The sequence below is a fragment of the Onychomys torridus genome, chromosome 1, assembly GCF_903995425.1.
Source record: "Onychomys torridus chromosome 1, mOncTor1.1, whole genome shotgun sequence".
Classification (NCBI taxonomy): domain Eukaryota; kingdom Metazoa; phylum Chordata; class Mammalia; order Rodentia; family Cricetidae; genus Onychomys; species Onychomys torridus.
In genome coordinates, this window is record NC_050443.1 from 15557651 (window position 1) to 15582650 (window position 25000).

Genomic DNA, 25000 nt, shown 5'->3' on the forward strand with positions numbered 1-25000 from the left:
CAGATGGGAAGAACAAGATGAGAAAGACCAAGATGGGGTAGAATTAAGACGAGAGAATTAAGATAGAACTTAGAGGGGACAGCAGATAAAGGTAGAGAGAAATCAGGAAGAAAGGAGCTAGGCACGAGAACAGAACTGAAGCTGTGTAGATAGGATTTTTTTTTCCCCCGAGACGTTTCTTTGTATAGATAGGATTTTATCCCAGAGGAATAAAGTAGACGGACAAAGAACTTGGTGTACTTAGATTCATTTCCCGAAAATAATTCTCGCTGTTCAAAGCTTTTCTTCTGGGTCCCTTGGAAGAATATTATTAAAGCTGGTCTTTAATAATATTTGAGAATTCTTTGCACCAGGAAGTCCCTCACCCTCTGACTTTGAGCTTCTCTGAGCTGCTACCACCCCTCAGAGTCACCATTAGGGCCCTCGCCACTGTAGGGGTTCACTGCCTAGGAGCAGGGGCGGGGGGCAATGACAACAGACGCCAGCCGCGCAGCCGCGTTGGACACCTGCTGGCATCATACAGTCAAGAACGAGAGAGAGAGAGAGAGAGAGAGAGAGAGAGAGAGAGAGAGAGAGAGAGAGAGAGAACAGATGAGTGGGTGGATGAATGATTGAGCGGATGAGTATTCGGATGAGATGATTGTAAATGAATGGAGTCAGGAACCAAGATCAATGAGCGCGAGTGCCGGGCGCACTTGTAACCCCAGCCCTTGGGAGGCGGAGGCAGGAGGATTTAAGAGTTCAGTCATCCTCAGCTGCATAACCAGTTCCAAGCCAGCCTGGACCACAGGAGACTGTCTCAAACAGCCAAAAGAAAGAAAGAAAAAGAGAGAAAACAAATCGCTTCATGAGCAAATGAAATGGGTAACTAGGGTAAGTGAGGTGAAGGAGTGACGAACCCATCTGACTCCGCCCCCCCCGCCCCCCCCCCCCCCCCCCCCCCCGACAACCCAGGCTTCATTCACTCCCCGCGCTCCTAGCAACAATCCTCGGCCTTACATGCGGCCCCATCTTCGAGCCCGCGCCCCCAGTGCCCATGCACCCACGCCCGGCCTCACCAGTTCATCGTCCAGGTCATGTGCCACCTGATGCAGCTCCTTGGAGGCCAGCAGCAAGCGGCGGCGCTCCTGCAGCGGCTCCAGCAGGCGCACCAGGCGCTCGCCCACCGCGCTCTGCCGCTCGCCCACCAGCTCCTTGCTCGCCTGTTCCAGCGGCAGCGCGGCCGTCTGCGCCTGCAGCTCGCCCACCTCACGGCACCACTCCTCCACCTGACACTCCATGGACTGTGGGTACAGAGGTGCGGTCAGCAGTCCCGCCCTCCCCCAGGCCCCTTGCTGTGCCCAGGCGCTCACCTGGACAGATCACTTCACTCTCCCTCTGTTGAATGCCCCCCCCCCCCAAGAACCACCCTCCCTCTGCACGAACTATGTGGCTCTATACCAGTCCCCAGCTGGGGAGGTTTTGCCTGGGTGTGGCGGGTTTGAGTCCCTCTGCCGTGGATGTTCTTCCTTGTCAATCAGTTTTCAGCCCAAATGTTATTTTCTCTAAGAGTTTCAAAGGACCACTTCTCCCCACAACGACAATTGTCCATTCATGCATGGACTGTCTTCAAAGTTGAATGGATCTTGGTTTCACTGTAGGAAACTGAGGCCCAGTGAAATAATTGGACTAATAATGACTCCATCTTGTCAGAAATGAAACCAAACACAAAGCTGCAGTGATTTGGAGGCTGGGGTATAGCTTGATTGGCATGGTGCTTGCTCAGTGTGCAGGACAGCCCGCCTTCCATGCCCAGTGCCACAGAAGACCAAGTGTGGTCATCCAAGCCTGTAATCCTAGCACTTGAAAGGTAGAGGGGAAGAATCAGGAGTTCAAGGTTAGCCTGAGATACACAAAACCTGCCTTCAAACGAGAAAAAAAAAAAAAAAAAGCCGCCTAAATACTAAATACACAGGAAAATTAATTTATCTTTTTTTTGGGTTTTTTTTTTTTTTTTTTTTTTTTTTTTTGGTTTTTTCGAGACAGGGTTTCTCTGTAGCTTGTAGCTCTGTAGACCAGGCTGGCCTCGAACTCGCAGAGATCCACCTGCCTCTGCCCACCACTGCCCAGCTAAATTAATATATCTTGTAGCATTTGAAATCCCCGAAGATTAATGAATGGGCCCAGGGCCAAACAGCTAGCTGATTTACCTGGACCCTTGCTTTGCTCTTAAACAGATACAGATGGCTAAAGCTTTCAGGGGAATGAGTAAACCTGTAAATTAGGAGAAGAAAAGCCACCAAATGTTCTGAGAGTTTTGGGGGAGGGGCTTTCCAAGAATGAAAACCAAAAGGACGAATAATGCTAAATCTGACCCCATTAAGGCCCGGCCTGATGTCACGGACGACAATGCACTCGAAGGCAGACGGCTAACGGAAGAGACATTTCAAAGGCATTTGAGCAGGAAGCCTTTTTTTTCTCTTAATGTTTTTTGCATGTATTTGTTATTTGTGTGTGTGAGTGTGAAGAAGTCACGTGTACATGTGCCATGGTGTGCATGGGAAGTCAGAAGACAACTTGAGGGCTGACTGATTCCTTCTACTGTGTGGCCTGGGGGTCAGATCAGGTCATCAGGCTTGGTGGCAAGTGCCCTTACCCGCTGAGACATCGCTCTCTTTTCTTAAGGTTTATTTATATTTTTATGTATGTGTATGCATGTTTCTCTGTGTGCATGCCAAATGTGTGCAATGCCTGTGGAGGCCAGAAGAGGTGTTAGAGCCCCTGGAGCTGGACTTGCAGGTGGCTGTGAGAGCAATATGTGATCTTTAATTTTTTTTTTTCTTTTTTAATTTTTGAAAGAGCTATCAATCTGTCAATCCTGTCCGTGTCCGGGCCGGGTGAGGTTTCCCGTGTTGAGTCAAATTAAGCCGCAGGCTCCACTCCTGGTGGTGCCCTTCCGTCAATTCCTTTAAGTTTCAGCTTTGCAACCATACTCCCCCCGGAACCCAAAGACTTTGGTTTCCCGGAAGCTGCCCGGCGGGTCAAAAATATGGAATGCTTCACGAATTTGCATGTCATCCTTGTGCAGAGGCCATGCTAATCTTCTCTGTGTCATTCCAATTTTAGTATGTGTGCTGCCGAAACGAGCACTAATATTTTGTTTTTATGTGTAAATATCTTGCCTGAATGTCTGTACACTATGTATGTGTGTGCCTGGTGGCCTTGTAGGCACAGAGCAGGGCATTGGATCCTGTGGAACTGGAGTTACAGGCAGTGATTTGAATGAGAATGGCCCTATAGGCTAACTAACATATTTGAACACTTGGTTCCCAGTTGGTGGAACTGTTTGGGAAGGATTAGGAGGTGTGGCCTTGTAGAGGAGGTATGTCACTAGGCTTTGAGGTCTCAAAAGCACACCATCCCGAGTTAGCTCTCTCTCCTCTGCCCCATGCTTACGGATCAGTTGTAAGCTCTCAGCTACCGCTTCAGTGCCATGCCTGTCTGCCTGCTGCTATGCCCTGCCCCCCATGATAGTCATGGACCCTACTACCCTTTGGAACCAGGAGCCCTACATTAAATGCTTTCCTTTATAAGTGGCCTTGGTCATGGTGTCTTATGACAACAATTTTTAAAAACGCAGTAACTAAGACAGACAGTGTGAGCCTCCACATGTGTCCTGGGAACTGAGGGGTCCTCTGCACGTGCAGCTGAACCACGTCTCCATCCCCTTCCTCTCTCCCTCTTTTTAGACAGATTCTCAAGTAGCTGAGGCTAGCTTCAAACTCAAACTCACTATATAGTCAAGATGACCTGAACCCCTGGTCTTTACTTTCACCTCTCAAATTCTGGGGCATCACCATGACAGGTTAAAACTAGTTTCTTTAAAACACTCAGAGATGTCCCCCTCATCCTCCAACCTGCTCCTGCTCCCTTGTCTACGTAACAGGAACCACCCTTAACAGATAACCACCTTTAAAGCCTGATTCTTCTTGGAGATGGTCTTTCTGTGTAGCCCTGACTGGCCAGAAGCTCCCAGGGGACCCCTGTCCCTTAGCATCCTGAGTGTTGGCATCATGGTGTCACAGCTGCACACTCTGCTATGAATGACTGGCTTCACTCAAATTACTCCCCTGCTTCTAGAATGTGAGCCTCCTGAGCACAGGGCTAGGCTAGCTTCACTGTTCTGTATAGGTGTCTGGAACAGTATTTGGCACACAGTAGGCCTCTCCTGTGGTGTGTGCAATGTATGAAAGAATAATGTCAGCAAGAGGGGAGAGCTGGCTCAGCAGTTAAGAGCACTAACATTGGCTGATCTTCCAGAAGACCTGGATTCAATTCCCAGGCCCCACATGGTGGCTCACAACCAGCTGTAACTCCAGGTCATGGAGATTTGATATCCCTTTCCGGCCTCCTCAGGTACAATGCAGAACTGTGACAATGCACACATGTACATACATTTTTAAAACAAAACAAAACAAACAAACAAAAAACTAAAGACAAGTGATATCAGCAAGGAAATAAACTGTCCCAAATAGAAATGGGCAGCAAACAGAAGAAATAAACAAAGGAGATACCCAATCCCACCGATGGTCAGGAAAAATGTAAATTAACACATGACATCCTTTTCCAGCTACCCCATTAGCAAAGTTGTAAAAACTGAATAATGTGTTGTATTGGCAAAGATGCAGGATGGGTACACTCAGCCACCATCAGGGCTGGTGTAAATGGGCAGATCTGTTTACAAACCATTTTGGCAGCTTCTACCCAAAGCAAACAGTACACATGTCCGACCCTGTGCTCACTCTTCCACTGCTAGGAACAGATCTCAAGAGATGCTGGCACCTATACTCAAAGAAGTTTGCCCACAGCTTTCGTTGTAGCAGAGTTTACAATGAGAGGAAATTGGAAACAGTCTCACAGTCCATTACGAATGAAATGGTGGAATGATGTGGTGGTGCACGCGTTTAATCCCAGCACTCAGAGGCAGAGAAAGGCGGATCTCTGAGTTCAGTGCCAACCTGAGCTACAGAGGGAGTTCCAGGACAGCCAGGGCTACATAGAGAAGCTCTGCCTTTAAAAAGGGGGATGGTGGGGGAGGATGGAGAGATGACTCAGCACTTAAGGGCACTGGCTGCTCTTCCAGAGGACCTGGGTTCAATTCCCAGCACCCACATGGCAGCTCACAAGTGCCTGTAACTCCAGTTCCAGGGGATCCAACACCCTTACAGACATACATGTAGGCAAACAACAATGCAAATAAATAAATCATTAAAAAGAAAAAAAAAATAAAAGAATGAAGTGGTGGGGGCTGGAGAGATGGCTCCATGGTTAGTTAAGTGCACATTCTGATTTTCCAGAGGTCCAGAGTTTGGTTCCCAGCTCCCATGATGTGCAGCTCTAGGGGAATATGACACCTCTGGCTCCACAGGCACCTGCACTCACTGTGCATACCCATCACCATAATTAAAAAACAATAATAAATATTTCTCTTTTTAAAAAGAATTTCCATCCTAGCCCCATGGAAATGGCTAGGTTGCTAAAATGCTTGGCACCAAAAATGGACCTGATTTTGAACCCCTCGAACCCATGGGTTGGGCACAATAGTGCATATCTGTAAACCCAACACTCTTGAGGAGAGATGGGAGGTGGAGAGTGGGAGATCTTGGGGCGCTCACGGCCCATCGAGCCTGGTGTACGAAGCAGTAAATAGAGAGCTGTTTGAATCAAGGTGGATGGCAAGAACAGCGGTCCTCTGACCTCCACAGGTGTGAAGTGGCATGCACACACCTGCACCTCCACACAGGAACACACACACACACACACACACACACACACACACACACAAACAATGAAACGGTGGACTGCGTGAGGTGGCACACACCTATCACTCCAGCCTAGAAGAGGTGGAGGCAGGGGGACCAGGAGTTCATTCTCATCTACACAGCAAGTTTGAAGTCACTGTTGGCGACATGAGACTCAGTCTCAAAACTAATACGAATTCAAGAAAGAAACGGTTAAAGAAATCTGCCAAGGGGTAGAATAACAGCCAGGAGTGACTGAGCAGAGGAAAAGGCAATTTGAGAGCCTCCATATGATATGTATTTGTAGTGAATTGCACATGGACAAAAATTCCCTGGAGTAAACAAGAAATTGACAACAGATGTCACCTACCAGAGGGATGAGAACTCACAGAACAGAGAGCAGGGCTGGAGGAGATTTTCACATAGGATTTTTTCATATGGTTTTTGATGTCTGAACCATGAAATTTTATTTATTCAAAAATTTAAATTAAGCATGAAAACTAAATAAAATGAAGACACTAGTGAAAACATGTACCCATATGAACACACTTGGAGACGCATAGAGAAGAATCTAGAAGCATTCATACTAACCAATAACTCTCTCTTGCAGGGGGAGAGTCAGAGGCAGGGGGTTAGGGACAGAAGAACAGATGCAAACAGATGGGACCAAGGAAGACAGGCAAGAGACAGATAGGGTTGATGGGGGCAGACAAGAGAGCCCAACAAATATGGGAAGGAAATAGGCAAAGACATTTGGTCACAAAGTAATGAACAAGGAGATATGTACACACAGTAGGACCATGAGAAAGGGACAAAAGGAAGATGAGGTAGAGAAGGAGAAAGGTAAAGAGGGAGAGGGGATGGGAGAAGAAAATGAAAAGGGGAAGGAAGCACAGAAGAGAAGGGAGAGAAGGGGAGGGGAGAAGAGAACAGGGGGAGGGAGAGGCAGGGAGAGAATGAAGTTCCATTAAGCTCAAGGTCCAGAAGACTGGTTTTGCCACACACTGTCCTTTAAGGGGTCGCTATGATCACTTAAGAGCATAAAGTGAACCTGAGTGTTTCTGTTTGATTAGAAAAGTGGGGTTGCCCTGGGCTGCAGCTCTAAGTGTTCAACCAGAACAAGGGGGAGTTTAGGGAATCGATACTGAAAGCAAGTACCTGTGTAGGCCCTTCCAAAACTGAAGTCAACCCTCTTGGTGGCCCAGAGCTACATTTATGACATGTTACCAATAACAGATGCATGCTTTTAATCTCTGCATTTGGAAGGCAGATGCAGGAGGATTTCTGTGGGTTTGAGGCTAGCCTGGTCTACAAAGAGAGTTCCAGGACAGCCAAAATGACGTAATGACACCCTGTCTTGTAAAGCTGGGCAGTGGGGTTCACACCTTTAATCCCAGCACTCGGGAGGCTGAGGCAGGCCCATCTCTGTGAGTTCGAGGTCAGCCTGGTCTACAGATCATGTTCCAGGCTATACAAAGTAACCTGTCTTGAAAAACCAAATCCAAAACAAACAAAAGAATAAAAGACAAAACAAAAATCAAAACAAAAACATAATAATGCTGAACTAGATATGGTGTCTCACACATATAATCCTACTACTTGAAAAGCAAAGACAGGGGAAATCATTGGATGTTTGAGGCCATCCTGGTCTACATTGAGAGTCTGTCTCAACAAATGAAATAATAACAATAGATAAATAAAATTAGAAAAAAAGAAAGCCAAGTGTGGTGGTGAACGCCTATCTTCCTAGCACTTGGGATGTTCAGGCAGGAGGACCAGCCATTCAAGGTCATCTTCAGCTACCTAGTGAGTTTGAGGCCAGCCTGGGCTACATGAGACCCTGCCTCAATTTAAAGGGCTGGGATTGTGGGTCAGTGGTAGAGTACTAGCCTAGCTTGTACAAGGTCCTGAGTTCCAGTTTCAGCAATGAAACAATAATAATTATAATAACAAAAAGAAAAGAGAAAAGCTGGCCCCAACATAGCTAGATGGTAGAGTACTTGCCTAGCATGTATGAGGTCCTGCATTCAATTTGCAGCACCAAGGGGGATAACCCACAAATCAACAAAACCATAATAACGGGTGCCTAGTCTTATACCTCACATGCCTGGTGCCTGGTGCTCTAACACACTTTATGTACTCAGAAACCCAGAGAGGTGGCTAAACCTATTTGCTTATTTTTACCCAAAGGGTAAATGGAAGTTAGATGTGGTGATGGAAGACTGTAATCCAGCACTAGGGAGGCTGAGGCTGGAAGGTCTTGGATTGGAGGCCAGCCTGGGCTACATACCAAGACCATTTCTCAAAAAGCAAGCAAAAAAGGAAGCCAGAGGGGGAAGAAGGAGGAGGAGGAGGAGGAGGAGGAGGAGGAGGAGGAGGAGGAGGAGGAGAAAGAAGGAAAAGGAGAAGGAGGGGAAGGGGAAGAGGAGGAGGAGGAGGAAGAAGGAGGAGGAGGAGAAGGAGAAGAAAGAGGGAAAGAGGAGGAGGAGAAGGAGGAAGGGAGGGGAAAGGAGGAGGAGGAGGAGGAGGAGGAGGAAGAAACCTAGGGTCTAATAGTTCAACATAGTTCTTGTAAGATATCACAGCTGGTTACAGACCCTGAAACTAGGGCTGAAAAAAAAATCTAAATTTTAGTTTAACACAGGGCTTCCCTAGCCTGTGTCTAAGGCTTCCTTCCATATTAAATGACTCAAGTAATGTGAGGGGAAGTGTGGTAGGGTTTATAAGATGGGGGAAATGTTAATAAACAGGAGGCTCTGAGCAGCACATGGAAGAGGTGAAGACCACTGTCCAGATGAGCAAACTGAAGCTCAAGGCTACAATGACAAGTCCAAGTCGCATGGCTAGGAGCAAGCAGGCATGACACAGGTTTGAACCTGCTGAGGGATGCCAGGCCGGGAGGATGGCAGCGAGAGCGTCAGCATGAGGGGGTGTCTCCAGGAGGGCGCCGAGGGCCTTCCTCTTCCTCACCCTCTCGATCTTCTCCAGCCACTCCTTATTCTGGGCCAGCTCAGCCGTGAACGCCTGGTGCCGGAGCCACCTCTTGTGCGGCTTGTGGCTGTCCTCCCGAGTGCCATCGCGAGCTGTCAGCATTTTCTCGTGGATCCAGCCATCCAGCTGTGCAGGGCAGACAGCAGGGCTCAGGAGGTCCCTTCCCCATCTGGCACAGCCTCACAACACCCCTCAGAAGAACTCCCAGGTCAGGTTCTTGGCTGATAACAGTGAAGCTGAGAAGGAAATCTATGCAAATAAGGCTGACTGGAGAGGACTCTCCAGCCCTTTCTTGGATAAAAGATGCCTTTGTGGTCCCCCAATACCCAAACCCTGGCCTCTGGCAGCCTCAGCTACCTTCATGAAACAAAGTGGGACATCTGGCCCCAACACCCTCTTTCCACAGGTGCAGGTCAAACCAACTCCTTTAATAACCTCATCAATCAGATGAGCCTCCCACCCTGGTCCCACCCATAGGAAAACGGAGACCCCAGGCTGGTGAGAGGGCTCAGCGGTTAAAGGCACTTGCTGCCAAGCCTGAAGACCTGTGTTCAGCCTCTGGGACCAACATGGTGTAAGCAGAGAACTGTCCTCTGACCCTCTCACCTGCTCAATGGTGAGGGCACCCAAAGACATATCCACATGTGAGATGAGTGCATAAATGTAATTAAAAAATTAATTTTTGCCAGGCAGTGGTGACACACACCTTTAGTCCCAGCACTGGGGAGGCAGAGCCAGGTGGATCTCTGTGAGTTCGAGGCCAGCCTGGTCTACAAAGTGAGATCCAGGAAAGGCGCAAAGCTACACAGAGAAACCCTGTCTCAAAAAAACAAAAAACAAAAAATTAATTTTTTTAAAAAAGAGAAAATAGTCTAACCCCTGAATAAGGGCCAAACCTTCAACTCTCAATATTTGAGGGAGCAGGAATGCATGCTTGCCAGCATTGGGCAGGCTGGGAGAGGAGGAGATGGACTTTGTGGCCAACCTGAGCTACATAGTAAGACCCTCTTGATTCAATTTTTAAAAATCCTTAACCTGCGCCACAGGTTGAACAAGCCCAGATCTAGCCTCAGCACTCCCACGGTCAGATCAGCACCCCCAAACAATCTCCTATTTCCATGTTTAGCATCCTGATAATTAGGCCTCTAAGCTTGAGGAGACCCAACCCTTGTGCCCAGAAATTCTAATGAAACCTAAGTCCAGCGCCTGTAACTAAGACACCCCAAATCATGACCAGCCAACACCCAAAATATGAGCAACAGGCTGCCCCCTGATTCCTAGAACCGATCTACCCCAAAAATGTAGGATTCCCAATGTGGATCAGATCAAACCCCCTGATCTAGCACCCCACCCAAAGCTAACGTCATCCAAGATACAAAACAGCAAGAATACTCTCATTTCTCCGGATAGCAACAAACACAGGGCTGCTTTCTGAGCCCCCTCCTCCACAAGAGTGAAGGCTGAGCCGAGGGGCAGAGCGATTGCTTTCTCAGCACGGAAAAAGTAAGTTCTGGAATCCGGTTCTATCTCCAGCACTTGGGGGGTTGGGAGAAGCGCTTATTAAACAAGACTGGCTTCCAAAGCCTCAATCTCCCGACCAAAGCCTGAACCTGGGACAGTTTGCTCCTCCCCACTCCAGTCACAAGATCCTCCTCCTCCCTCCTGGTTAAAAAAAAAAAAAAAAAAAAAAAGGCCGGACTCCGGTCCCGGCAGTCGCATTCAAGGACAAATCCCGAGCCGGCCAAACCCCACCCCACCCCACGTCCCCAGAGCATGTGCTCCTCAGAGGGTTAGGACAGCTCCTCACAACACACACGCGCAAAGTCAAACGCCGAATTCCCCAATTCCCTACACAGGGATGAACACGCAACCGGAGTCCCACAGTGAAGGCAAAACCCCTAACGGAGAAGAAGATAGACGTTCTCTAGGTAAAGCCCCCTAAAAGGCATTGCCCGCTCTGGGCCACTCAGAGCAAGGCTTGGCTCTCTCCACAATCAAGGGTACCCTCTCCGAAAGTCAGAACCCCTCGGACGCAGGTCACATCTAATACCTCATCTCCCTCTGCAGAGCCCCCCCAAAGTGATTCACCCCGTCATCGGAGACTGCTACGGACCCCGCAAGAACCGAAGACTCAAAACCCTAGAAATCGGGGAACTCCCTCAAGACCAGGGCAAATCTGATGCCCTCGAAGGGAGGTTGGGACCCCCTGCTTCGCGCATACATCAAATGCAGACTAGCCTAGGCTAGCCCCTCTCCCTGCCCCCTCTCGCTGCGGCTCCAGCACCGCGGACAGCTCCCGGGCTCGTCCCCCCCCCCCCCCCCCCCCGCCTCCCCAGGGCGGGGGTCCAGGCCCGCCCCCGTGCCGCCCCCGCCCCTCCCTCCCTCCCGCGGACCCGGCTGGCGAGCACGCGCACGAGCCCCCTCCCCCGCGCGTGTCCGCGGGGGCGCGCGCCGGCCCCCTCCCCCTCTGCCTTCCCCTTCCCTCTGGCGCCCCCGAGACCTGCGGCGGCGGCGGCGTGGAGGAGCGTCCCTGCGGCGGACGGACAGGCGCTCGCCCCTCCACTGCGACGGCGGCGGCGGCGGCGGCAGCGGCAACGCTGAGGCTCCGGCGGGCGCGCGCCCCCTCCCTCGCCCCCGCGCCGCGGCCACGCGCCCGCCCGCGCGCGCCCCCTGCCTGCCTCCAGGCCCGCCTTCTTTGCGGGGGGCCCTAGTCCGGGTGGGGGAGGAATCACCACCTTCTCTGAGCTTCCAGGCCGGGGACCTTCCGGTCCATCTCAGATCTTTGCTACTGAGTCCGGAACGGTCTAACGACAGGGGACAGGACCATTCCTAATGGCAGGAGGGGGTCCGGGACCCCAGCTCCTTCAACTAGGTGAGGGTGTGGACTATGGTAAGGGGGTTGGAGGGCCTCATGAACCATCATTAACCCGCGGAGGCCCCGCCTTCAGACTACCACTTGATGGTAGAGGTTAGGGCAGGAGCGGCCTGGTACATCTGTGATGCTGTCCAGAACCATCTCCAGTGGGAAGGAGGGCCAACAGGGACCCGTTGCTAACAGACTCTCTCAGTTATGGGAAGGTTTGGAGACCTGTGTCTATTTCGCATGTGTGGAGACTGGTCTGCCATGGGTATTCAATATGCAGAATCAAACCTTATCTTTAGTCGGGGTGGGAGGAGGGCAAGGGCTTGGTTCCTGAACCTTCTGGAGAAACGGGTACCAGTTCATCATGGGGGTAGAGTCTAGTCGTGGATCACACAGATCAGGGAGCTTGGGGCCAGGGCATCTCTGGGAATTAGGAGAACGTTTATGAACCATCCATCTATGGTGTGGTCCAGGTCCATAAGAGTTCCTTTGGGATACAAGGCAAAGAGGAGTTTCAGGAGTATTTCAATGCAGAAGAGATTCTGGGTCATCTTATCACTTGTGAACTCCAAGGCATGCAGGAGAAGGGATTTGATTCTTAGTTATTAAGGGACAGGGGATATAGCTCAGAGCCTGAGCCCTTGCCTAGAACTCAAGTACTGGAGTCCGGTCCCCAGCACCGTAACTAACTAAACCAAATAAATATGAAGGCCTAGTTCGGGCCATCTGTGACTGAAGGAGTGCTCCCGGCCACTGGTCCATCCACTCCCCCCACCCCCAGTCCTCAGTCTCTCTCTCTCCCCGCTTCACAAATCTCTAGAGAAAGGTGAGATCAGCTGTCCTTCCCTAGGAACCGTAGGCGCGAACTCAGCGGTTGCTAGGGGAGCCCAAGGCTCCTTCTGTCTCCCAGGAGCTCACGTGGGCTGACAGGGAGCTGCGGGGCATGCGCTCTGGCACAGGACTCGGCGCTCCTCTTGGTGGCACACAGGGAGCATGGTTCTGAGACCCACTTAGATGGGGCGTCCCAGCCCCCGCCCCGACTGGGGCTCAAGCCTCTCCGTGCGGTCCCAGCACACTGGAGGGCCTACCTCATGACAGTCTCTCAGGAAGTGCTGCAGCACAAGCTGATCCAGGAGCTTTTGCATCCACTGCTGGGCCCTCAGCTGGTTCTCTTGGCTCCTGGGGAGAAGAGAAGGGCTGAAGAGAGGCCCAGGCGTGGGAAAGGGGAGAGGGCAATTAGCAGGAGAGCTGTGAGGGCATCAGCCCAGTAGAAGCAGGGGAAAGAGAAGGACCCGGAAACATTGGTAGGACAGAGAAGGGAGAGAGGAGAAAGGAAACTGGAGGAGAAAGGAGGGAGGGGGTCAGGGATAGACATAACAATAACACACACACCACACACATACAACACAACACACACATACCACACACACAACACACACAACACACACATACAACACAACACACACACAACACACACATACCACACACAACACACACATACCACACACAAAACACACACATACATACACCACACACACACAACACACCACCATCACCACATACCACACACACATACCACACACATACCACACACACACATCACACATACACACACCACACAAACACACACATCACACATACACACACAACACACAAACACACACATCACATATATACACACACAACACACAAAGACACACATCACACATACACACACAACACACATACACACACAAAAACAACAACAGAGTAAGAGACACTTAGAAACAAAATCAAGCTGGATGTGGTGGCACACGCCTTTAATCCCAGCACTTAAGAGGCAGAGGCAGGAGGATCTCTGTGAGTTCAAGGCCAACCTGGTCTACTGAGTGATTTCCAGGACTACACAGAGAAACATGTCTTAGGGGGAAAAAAATCAGAGATAGGTACCATAGACTTTAAGAGAGACACACAGAAACAGACTAAGACCCATGGGGAGAGATAAACATAGTTCCAGTAGCTGAGATGAAAAGAAAACAGAAGGTTGGAGATATACTTCAGAGGTAGACAGCTTGCCTAGCATGTGTGATGTCCTGGGTTCAATTCCAGGTACACAGAAAGAGAGGAGGGAGACCCAGAGAGATGGGGACAAAAATAAAGAGAACAGGGGAGTTAGGAAAGAAATAAGAGAAGGCAACAGAAACAGAGGGGCTCTGCTCAGTGGTAGAGCCCCTGTCTAGAATCCCCCAGTGAGGGGCTGGGGTGTTGCTCAGTGGTGGAGCCCCTGCCTAGAATCCCCCAGTGAGGGGCTGGGGTGTGGCTCAGTGGTAGAGCCCCTGCCTAGAATCCCCCAGTGAAGGGCTGGGGTGTGGCTCAGTGGTAGAGCTCCTGCCTAGAATCCCGCAGTGAGGGGCTGGGGTGTGGCTCAGTGGTAGAGCCCCTGCCTAGAATCCCTCAGTGAGGGGCTGGGGATGTGGCTCAGTGGTAGAGCCCCTGCCTAGAATCTCCCAGTGAGGGGCTGGGGTGTGGGTCAGTGGTAGAGCCCCTGCCTAGAATCCCCCAGTGAGGGGCTGGGGTGTGACTCAGTGGTAGAGCCCCTGCCTAGAATCCCCCAGTGAGGGGCTGGGGTGTGGCTCAGTGGTAGAGGCCCTGCCTAGAGTCCCCCAGTGAGGGGCTGGGGTGTGGCTCAGTGGTAGAGCCCCTGCCTAGAATCCCCCAGTGAGGGGCTGGGGCGCTGCTCAGTGGTAGAGCCCCTGCCTAGAATTCCCCAGTGAGGGGCTGGGGTGTGGCCCAGTGGTAGAGCCCCTGCCTAGAATCCCCCAGTGAGGGGCTGGAGTGTGGCCCAGTGGTAGTGGCACATCATCAGCTTATATGCATGCTCATCCTGTCATTCTCCATCCCCGGAATCTAGGCAGAGAAGACAGCAAGAATGAGGCCATTGGGCCTATGTGATGGCTCAGTGTGTAAAGGTGCTTGTGGCTAAGCCTGGTGATATGAGTTCAATCTTTAGGATCCCCACAAATTGTCTTCCGCTTGTCACACATGAACTGAACTGTGGCACTTACACACACAAACACAAAATAAATAAACGCAATGAATCTCTTTTTTAATGAGACTGTCTTCCACATGCCTCCAAAACTTTCCTGAACTTCCAGGCCCTTCACACGTGAACATGCACGCACACACAATATCCCTTCCACCTTACTGTCTTCCTCCGCTGTGCGTTTCTCCCTCTTTCAGTGAAGATCCTGCTGTCCTCCTGGCTGTGATACGAGCAGCATCTCTTACCTCATGGCCTTGGCAATGACTCTTCCCAAGGTCTAGTTCAATGGTTCTCAGCCTTCCTAATGCTGTGACCCTTTAATCCAGTTCCTCAGGGTGTGGTGACCCCAACCATGCAATTCTTTTCGTTGCTACTTCATAACTAATTTTCCTACTGTTATGAAACATAGTGCAAATACCTGATACGCGACCCTTGGGAAAATGTCATGACCCACCTCTAGTTGAATGCCAGCTTGGGGAGGTCCCTCCTGATCATTCCCTGACCCTTTCCGGTTTTCTTTCCTTCTTTAATTTTGTCCTTGGCATGTGGCACTGTCCCTGCATTGTGTATTTTCTGTATCTTGTCTGTCCCCTCCATTGGGGCGCCACTTTCACAGAGGAGTGTTGTGTGCGTGCGTGTGCACATGTGTGCAGGCCAGTGTCTCCCTCTGCCATTCTCCACCTCACGTTTTACACTGTGTCTCTCTGGGTCTCTCATGTAACCTGAAGCTCATCATTTCGGCTAAGCTGGCTGGCCACAGTGCCTCCAGGGAGGCGCCTCCCATCCCTGCCCCTCAGTGCTAGGATCACAAACACTTGCCACTGTACCTAGCTTTTATTTTTTTATTTTTTTATTTTTTAAGGACAAGGTTTCTCTGTGTAGCCCTGGCTGTCCTGGAACTTGCTTTGTAGACCAGGCTGGCCTGGAACTCACAGAGATCCCCCTGCCTCTGTGCATGTACCACCACTGCCTGGCTCATACCTAGTTTTTCTACATGTGTGCTAGGGGTAAAACTCAGGTCCTCACGCTTGTGCCTTGAGCATTTTATTGACCAAACATTTCCCCAGACTAAGGGGAGGTTTTTGGTTTTGTTTTTTGGTTTTTGTTTGTTTGTTTGTTTTGTTTTTTTTTGAGTGTTTGTTTGTTTTTGTCTTGTTGTTCACAGCCATGAGCTCCTTGGCATATAGTGACTGCTCAATATGTCCTTTTTGAATGGATGCATAAAAAATGAATGTAGGAGAGCCCTAGAGAGACATCGTACCACAAACATAAGGTCTGAGAAGAGAAAACAAAAACAGGATGTGGTGGCCCATGCCTATAAGCCCAGTTCTTAGGAGCCTGAGTTTGAAGGGTCAGGAGTTTAAGGTCAGCATCAGAGATATATAGAGTTGAGGCCAGCCTGGGCTACTGTCAAGGGAAGGGGGCATTACAGATGCAGGTAACATCTTTCTCCAAAGAGAAAAGTTGAGGAGGGAAAGAACAAGAAACAGACCTAGCAATAGCTGTGCATGTGGGGGCAAAGAGAGTATGTGGGAGCTACTTCCAGAGAGACCCAGAGGCCCGCAGCACAGGCAGAGCCGGAGGGGCCCAAGAAGAGCAGGCACATGACAGCCACTCCCTGCCCTCTCCCAGGAACCTGGAAACACCTCAGAAATGAACCTGCAGTCAACTCCACTCGGACTTTGCAAGCCAGACTGTAGGGGGGACAAGTGATGTGGGAAAGCCTTCCTCTCTGCCAGGGGAAGAAACTAACAGGGTTCCAATCCCAGCTGTGCCACTTCCGGGCTAGACACTGAACAAATCAACTCCCTCTCTGAACCTCACATGCAAAATGTGGCTAAGGAAAGTTATTTGGTGATGGAGATGGCACTGGGTTGATGAGGGGCTTTCCTGGTATGCATAAAGCACTGGGTTCACCCTCCAGCACACTCCAAATGACTGTGGTTGAGAGGATACATAGAAAGAAAGGCGATTGGGAACCTTTTGGAGGGCCTTGCCACGGTATGCCACTAAGCAAAGATGTGCCATGCACAAGAGTGAGTTTAGGTTTATTGGGAGAAGGGAAGAGCCAAAGAGTGAAAGGCTGTGTCGGAGTGGGGGCTTGTGGGAGGCAGACAGACAAGAGGCAGAGAAGCAAGAGAGAAAGGAAGAGACCAGGAGGGAGTAAGAGGCAAGAGAGAGAAGAGGAGGAAAGATGAGAGGAGAGCAAGCTGTGCCCGGCAGACACTTTTAAAGGGTGCACAGCTCATGTCCAATGGCTGCCGTGGAAAGGCACCTGGTGACAGGTGATGATGTAACTATTCTGGCAGCAGAGGCAGGCTGCTGCTGCGGCATCAGAAACAAACATTCCTCCCTTTGTTTATTATAAAAAGATTAGGAAATAGGAAGAGAGATGGTGAGGCAGGAACAGTGGGCATATCAGCAATCCCAACATTCAAGAGCCCGAGGCAGAAGGATTGCTTTGAGTTTGACCTCAGCTTGGGCTACGTAGGTAGACCCTGTCTCATTTCCTCCCCGCCTGGGGACAGGGTTTCCCTGTGCAGCCCTGGCTGTCCTGGAACTCACTCTGTAGACCAGGCTGGCCTGGAACTCACAGAGATTCACCTGCTTCTGTCTCCCAAGTGTTAGGATTAAAGACCACCACTGCCTGGCAGACCCTATCTCAAATATCTCAAAAAAAAAAAAAAAAAAAAAGGCATAATGACCCATGTCTGTAATCCCAGGACGAGACAGGTGGAGGCAGGAGGTTGAGAGAGTTCGAGATCATCTTCTGCTACACCTGAAGTTCTGGTCTGGATGGGTGAGATGATTTAGCAAGGGAAGAATCTGTTGCCAAGCCTGAAAAGCTCAGTCTGATCCTCATACTCATGTGGTAAGTCCTCGAGTTGTCCTCTGACATCTAGACGTGCTGTTCACACACACACACACACACACACACACACACACACACACACAATAGGTAGGTAGGTAGGTAAGTAAGTAGGTAGGTAGATTAAAAAAAAAAAAAAATCCAGGCCAACCTGGGCTACAAGAGACCCTCTCCCAAAAACATAGATAAATAAACAAGGAATTAAATTGAGACAAGGGAAAAACAGAGCAACAGAAACTAAGGATCCGGGTATCCCTCCCCGCTCCACTGTGCCCAGACCCCACCTTCTGTGGTTCCGAACTGGGGACCTACTTCTCCAGCAGCCGGGCCACCGCCTCCTGCGCCTGCTCCCCATAGGCGCTGCCTTGCCGCAGCAGGCTCTCTGCAGCTTGCACCGCCACATGCATCTTTTGCTGGTTCAGCTCCATCGTGGTGAGAAAATCCCGGTGCCTCTTCATCGCCTCTTCTACTGACTCCAGCGTGCAAGGGAGCTCAGCGCCAGACAGCGCCACCTCCTGGGAACGGAAGGGACACGGGTCAGCTCGGCTCCCACCCCAGGACTCCAGGGAGGCTGCCAACTAGCTCCAAACAGTTTCGCCTCAGGGTTTTTGCTCATCCTTAGCGGTATGTCCTGCCAGATTCCCTCAGGTCTCAGCCCCTCTGCGGAATCTATCAACTGTCCTCTCTTGCTGTTTCCTTCCAGATAACCCACAATCCCAATAAGCCACTCAAAGTGATCGTCTACAAATTAATCTCTAACAAAACACAAAACCCAAGCAGAGCGTGGTGACGCACACCTTTAATCCCAGCACTTTATGAGGTGGAGGTAGGCAGATCTGTGAGAGTTTAAGGCTAGCCTGGTATATATAGAGAGCTCCAAGCCATCTTGGGCTACATAGTGAGACCCTGTCTCCATTAAAATCTAAGGGCTGGAGACATGGCTCATTGGTTAAGAGCATTTATTGCTCTTCCAGAGGACCCAGGTTAGGTTCCTAGCAGCCACATCTGGCAGTCCACAACCATCTGTAACTCCAGCTCCAGACAACAGCACCTTGACCTTCTTGGGAACCTGCACTCAAACGCTTATACACACACACATGTAACCAATTAAAAATAGTACAAAAAATTCTTTTTAAAATTAAGTCAGGTAGTAGTGGTGCACACTTTTAACCCCAGCACCCAGGAGGCAGAGGCAGGCAGATGTCTGAGTTCGAGGCCAGCCCGGTCCACAGAATGAGTTGCAGGACAGCCTCTGTCTTGGGGTTGGGGAGCTGGGAGGATAGGGAGATGGAGAGATGGCCCAGCTGTTAAGAGCACAGGCTGCTCTTTCCAGAGGACCTGGATTCAATTCCCAGCACCCGTATGGTGGCTCTGTCTGTAACTCCAATCTTAAGGGATCTCCCAGACTCTTCTGGTCTCCCCAGACTCTAAATGCACTTTATGCACAGACACAGGCGGGTAAAACAAATAAAAATAAATCTTCTTTAAAAATTAAAAAATGGCCGCATGTGGTGGTGCATGTCTTTAATCCCAGCACTCAGGAAGCAGAGGCAAGAGGATCTCAGTGAGTTCGAGACCAGCTTGGTCTACATAGCGATATCCAGGACAGCCAAGACTGCATAGAGACGCTGTCCCGATAATAAATAAATAAGTACATAACATAACATAACATAACACAACATAACAACCAACTGCATAAACCTCATACCACCCAACATAACCTTTAAATTCTGCCACACACCTGCTCTCTCCCTCACAGTCCAAAACTCAATTTTCCCGTTAAACAACTACTTCTCCCTTAATTCCCTACCCCTATCTTGAATAAAACAGAACTCTACGGGTCCCGGGAAACACCCCACCTGAGCCCGCACCCCAGCGCACCGCCAGCGGGCACCTGGTTGCGCAGCACCGCGAGCGCCTGACACAGGTCTCTTAGGAAGAGCTGATAGACGTGCGCCTGGACCAGCGCCTCCCTGCGCTCCTCCCACAAGCCGAGCAGCTTGTGCCAGCCAACCTCAAGGTGCGGCAGCCACTCGTCTAGCGCCAGGCCGGGGCCCAGCTCGGCGCCGTCGGACGCCAGCAGCGCCTCGCTGGCAGCCACGATGCGCGTGTAGTCCTCCTCGCGCTGATCCACCTCCTCCTTGAGTGCGGCGTGGCGCGCCAGCAGGGTGTCCGCTTCCTCCAGGCTGCGCGGCAGCGGCCCCTCGACGGCGCCCGCCGCCTCCTGAGCCCGCACCAGCCAGTCCAGGAAAGTATCCAGATCGCGCAGGAAACGCTGCAGACGGCCTGCCGCCGCTACGGCCTCGCCGCAAGCCTGAGCCTCTTTGGCCAGCGCGCCCCACTCGGCTCCCAGCTCCTCTGCGCCCTGGTGCAGGCGCGTCGCCTGGGCGGGGAAGCGCTCCGCCAGCAGCGCCGCCTCCTCCAGCAGCGCCGCCTGTCGCGGCTCTAGTGCCTGCAGGGCCGCCTCCAGGCCACTCAGACGCCACTGCAGGGCTCCGCCCGCCCGGGGCGCGCTCTCCACCGCGCGCCGCTTCTCCCGCACCTGGGCGCGCACCTCGGCCACCTCCAGTACGTGGTTCTCCACCAGCAACACGGCGCTCATCTCTTCTTTGCGCTGTTCCACCAGCTCCACGATGCGGTTCCACCTGTCCAGGGGCGGGAAAGAGGGTGATCAATCGTGGAGGTCCATGCGCCCAGGGTAAAATCCATTCCTTGGCCACGGGACCTGAGAGAGTGTCGGTTTGTGCCTGGATAAATAGGATTCCAGCTTGGACAGTGCTTACAGCGGCAGCTCTCAATGTATCGCTCCAGCGCCACCAAATTATCTTCATACTAATATTAGAACCCTATCTGTCATCTCATTCTCTCCCGGAGTTTAATCGCCATTTCCAGAGTCCACATATTAGCGAGAGATCCCCGCTGCCTGCCTTAAATCACAGGCCAGAGAAGCACAGCTGTATGGAGTGGTGCATGCCTGTCATCTTAGCACTCCAGAAGGACTGACTGCCTTGAGTTCAAGGCTAGCCTTGGATAGATACAAGAGGACAAGAAAGAAAGCGCGCACTTCACAATGCTACTCTTTCCACTTTTTTCTATTATGAAAAATACTTGTATTTTACGGTCGGAATGTAGCTCAGTGACTCAGCACTTGCCTGGCATGCACAAGGCCCTGGATTCCATCCCTGGCACCATGAAAAAAAGAATTAATTGTGCCAACATATCTCAGGGTCTTTATTTATTCAGATTTGGTTTTTGCATCTGTGTGGTGTGTGTGTGCTTGTGTATGCACATTTGTATGTGTGTCCTGGTGCACATACGAGTGAGTTAGCCTGCAGAGGCTAGAGGCTGACATCACTGTCTTCCTAAATCGCTCTCCATTTTCTTTCTTGAGGCAGGGTATCTCACTGCAGCTGTAGTTCTCCATCTCTGACTGTCCGGCTAGTCCAGCTAGTCAGCTTGCCCCCAGGGAATCCTTAGCTCCGCCCCCAGGGAATCCTTAGCTCCGCCTCTAAAATGCTGAGCCCACCAGAGGCTGTCAATTCTGCTCTGGCCCTCGCACTTGTAAGATAAAGTAGGTGAGGGTTCTGTTTGTTTGGGGGTTTTTTTGGGGGGGGAGGAGGTCTGTATTCATTTCATATGTGTGTGCACCAATTGCCAGTCACATGCCCCACAGAGGTTAGAAGAGGGTATTTTATCCCCTGGAACTAGAGTTACAGAGGGTTGTGAGCCAGCATGTGAGTGCTGGGAACAGAACCTGAGTTCTTTATAAGAGCAGTGCTCTTAACTGCTGAGCCATCTCTCCACCATACCCCACCCCTTTCTAGAAGGGTTCTAGTTCGTATCTCAGGCTGGCCTGAAACTGGCGTTCCTCCTGCTTCAGTCTCCTGAGTGGGGGGATTGGACACAGGGATGTCTCTAGTTGATGAGGCAGGATTGTAGTGATATTTTATTTGTGCACCCCCAATAAAGCTTATCTGAAGATCAGAGGAAAAAGTCAGCCACTGTATTAAACATAGAAGTCAGGCAATGGTAGCATACACCTTTAATCCTAGCATCCAGGAGGCAGAGATCCATCCAGATCTCTGTGAGAGTTCAAGGCTGCTCTGGAACAGAGCCAGGCATGGTGGCACGTCTTAACCCCAGAAGTTGGGAGGCAGAGTCAAGCAGATCTCTGTGAGTTCGAGGTGAGGACAGCCTGATCTATGTAGCAAGTTTCAGGACAGCCAGTGCCACACAGTGAGACCCTGACTCAAATAAATAAATAAATAAATAAATAAATAAATAAATAAATAAATAGCAAAACATAGAGCCAGGTATGGTGGCACATGCCTGTAATCCTGGTACCTGGAAGGTAGAAGAAAGAGGACCAAGAGTTCAAGGTCATCCTCAGCTACACAGTGAGTTCAAGGCCAGCCTGAGCAACAGGAGCCCTTGCCTCAAGAAACCAAAGCAATAGACAAGTAAATAAGAACCCCCAAATAAGATGAAGTGCATGGAAAAACTCCTGGCCAATAACAGCAACTCATAAACTCTTTCTAAACAAACCAGTGAACAGCCAGTGTAATGGGCTGCAGCCCCATATTAACCCATCACCACCAGCACTGGCTGTGTATTACCTTTTGCCAAGGTTGTCCTTGAGACTGAAGAGATGGTTCAGTGGTTAGGAACTCATACGGCTCTCACAGAGGACCCCAGTTTCATTCCCAGCGCCCACATCGTGAGGCTCACAACCACCTGTATCTCCAGCTCCAGGGGATCCAATGCCCTCTTCTGGCCTCTACAGGCACTGCACTCAAGTGTGCACCTTTCCAAAAGATTTCCCGATTTTCAAGGTTCACATTGAAACCCCAGGAGGGTTGAAATCACACACCTTTGGCTTTCACAGCGAAGGCATTGACAGGAAGAAGGACTTTCCCACCCAGGCCCCACCTACCTGCTGTTGAGGTGGTCCTGACAGGAGCGCACCTCATCTGAGCTGGGGTGACCTCCTTCCACCAACTCCTGAACTGTGTGGTTCACATCCAGGACTCGGCCCATCAGACTGTTCATCTCCTGGTCCAGACTTTCAAATCTGCAGAAGAGGATGGAGAAATCAGAGGTCTGGACTGGCAGGAAGCAGCTCACTCTTGGTCATGGCTTCCTGCAGTTTCTCAGTTTCCCTTGCAGGAATTTCTCTCTCTCTTTCTTGCTCATCTCCCTCTCTCTCTCTCTCTCTCTCTCTCTCTCTCTCTCTCTCTCTCTCCTGCTGCAGCCGCTGCTGCTGATGGTGAAGCATAGCTGCACACGTAGCCCAAGGCTGGCCTCAAACTCTCCATGTAGCTGAGGACAACTTTGAGCCGAGGCGTGCATGCCGCCCTGACCAGCACAGGCTCTAGTTTGTGTGCAGGCTGCTGAAATGTTAGATCACTCAGCACTCCATCCTGGTCCTCTGGACTTGTCATCACACTGTCCCTCAATCATCACACCTTTCCTCATCTCTGAATGCTTGACCTCCACATCTCCATGTCCAACCTCAATCAGTCCCTTTTGAATCTGTCTTCAACCTTATGGCTGGCTACATGCATCCTTGGTGCTCCCACACCTACTGGGGCTCAAACTGTCCTTGACACCTCCCTTTCTCCCTTTCAACTTAGTCTTCCTCTGAATCCCTCGCTCAGGGAGAGCCCCAAATAACTCCCAAGCCCCTGATCCCTAGACCTTATTTTGGATAACTGCCCCAGATCATAATTCCCCCCACGGTCTCTATGTACTTGCCTCCTGCTCTGCTCCTCAAATCAGCTGCCACAGTCGCCTCCTTCAACCTGCCCTACCATATGTCAGGCCAGGATTATCGATTGATTTTTATTTTTAATTTTTGAGGCAAGATCTCACTGTAGCTTTGGCTGTCCTGAAACTCACTATGCAGAGCAGGCTGGCCCTGAATTCACAGAGATCTGCCTGCCTATGCTGGGATTAAAGGTGTGCTCCTGGGTGGGAGCCACCTTAGTAGCTAGGAGATGACATCTGTCTTAATGGGAGTCTCAGGCATGGGCCAGGTTGGAGGGCCCATGTCAATATGTATTTTGGGAATATAAACCTCATAACAACAGCACATGGCTGTGGGAGGCTCTGTACCCCGAAAGCATTTGCTAGGTGTTTCACACCGGTGACCTCATTTCCTGTTCACCACAAACTTGAGACGTAGGCATGGGCAAATCTGATGAAGGATAAAGCTGGTGCCTCCATGTGAACTGTTGAGCCAAAGTATGTGAGGTTGTGTGTGTGAGCAGGAGGCCATGGGGCTCCTCCACATGTGTGCTCACCGGTGCTGCACCACCTCAACGTCGTCGAGGGAATCGGGTACACGCATGGCCAGCAGCCACTGCTCTTTCTCTCCAATCCACAGCTCGCACGCGTGCACCTCGCCGAACATGCGGTACACGGCCAGCGCGTCCCGAAGCCACTGGCGTCTCAGCGCGGCCACCTCGGTCACCTCGGCGAACAACTGCTCGGCTTCCACCACGCGCACCTGCAGCGCCACCACCAGCGGCCCGGCCCCACTGGCTCCTCCCAGTGTTGCCAGCTGGCGCCTAAGGCCACTCACTGGGCCGCGATGTGCTTCCACCTCCCCGGTGAGAGCGCGGTGCTGGCGCGCCAGGCGACGGCTGGACGCCTCGTCGTGACCGAAATCACCGGCGGCTGCCAGGCGGTACGCGTCTCGAAGCCAGTCCAGGAGCCCGTCCAGGTCCGCGCCGAACTGATGCAGAGCCCGAGCCTCCTGCAACCTTCGTTCCCTGCGTGCAGCCGCCTCTTCCAGCCGCTGCCACCGACGCCGAGCGCTCGCTGCGCGCTCCGCTAGGCTGGCCAAGTGCAAGGGCTCAGCACCCGGACCCACAGAGCCACCGGCCGCAGCCAGCTCCTCTCCGCGTCGCAGCGCCTGCTGCAGCAGCGTCCGCCGGCCGCCCAGTTCGCCCTGCAGGATTTTGTGCTGCGCTAGCAGGCGAGCGGTGCTGGACAGGTCGTGCGCGCCCCCCCGCCGTGCCGCCACTGCCGCTTGTGGCCTCTAGGAGGCGCTCTTTGTCCCGCGCCCAGCTCTCCGCCTCCTCCAGCTCTTGGAGCAGCGCCCACAGGCTCCGTGATGCCTCCAGCTCCGCTCGTCGCCGGGCCGCCTGATCCTGCAGCTCCGCCAGACAGCCGTGTACGTGGTTCACGCGGTTGCAAATGACCTGAGGATCGCAGGGCTGATAGCCTGGGACAGGGCAAGGAGAGGATAGGAAGAGGTGTGAGCCCAAGTCATCCCCTCCTAAGATTTCCCGGACACTCCAAGCTTACAGCAAGCACTGGATTCTCAGTCTTCTCACCGACTACCTCATTCTTCCTACCGCGGAATGTCACCACCTGTTTAGTCTTTCTTTGGGGTAATGGTTCCCTGGGGGCCGGTAAAAGCTATCTCCTTCATTAACTATCGCATTCCACACCACTCCATACTGGGCAGA

The 25000-nt window shown here is 51.5% G+C and overlaps 1 protein-coding gene and 1 non-coding gene across 2 annotated transcripts in view; both read right to left on the bottom strand.

The window, feature by feature from the left end:
* Sptbn4 (spectrin beta, non-erythrocytic 4) overlaps positions 1-25000 on the bottom strand; it is an 83796-nt gene that overhangs the window by 21213 nt on the left and 37583 nt on the right. The window contains 7 exon segments of the mRNA XM_036197817.1: positions 8751-8897; positions 12723-12813; positions 17838-18040; positions 19420-20170; positions 22459-22596; positions 23828-24538; positions 24540-24753. Of these exon segments, the coding sequence (XP_036053710.1) occupies positions 8751-8897; positions 12723-12813; positions 17838-18040; positions 19420-20170; positions 22459-22596; positions 23828-24538; positions 24540-24753 (2255 nt within the window).
* On the bottom strand, positions 3023-3129 carry LOC118576794. Its single transcript, XR_004944005.1, has one exon. It is a non-coding gene; the product is annotated as a U6 spliceosomal RNA (small nuclear RNA).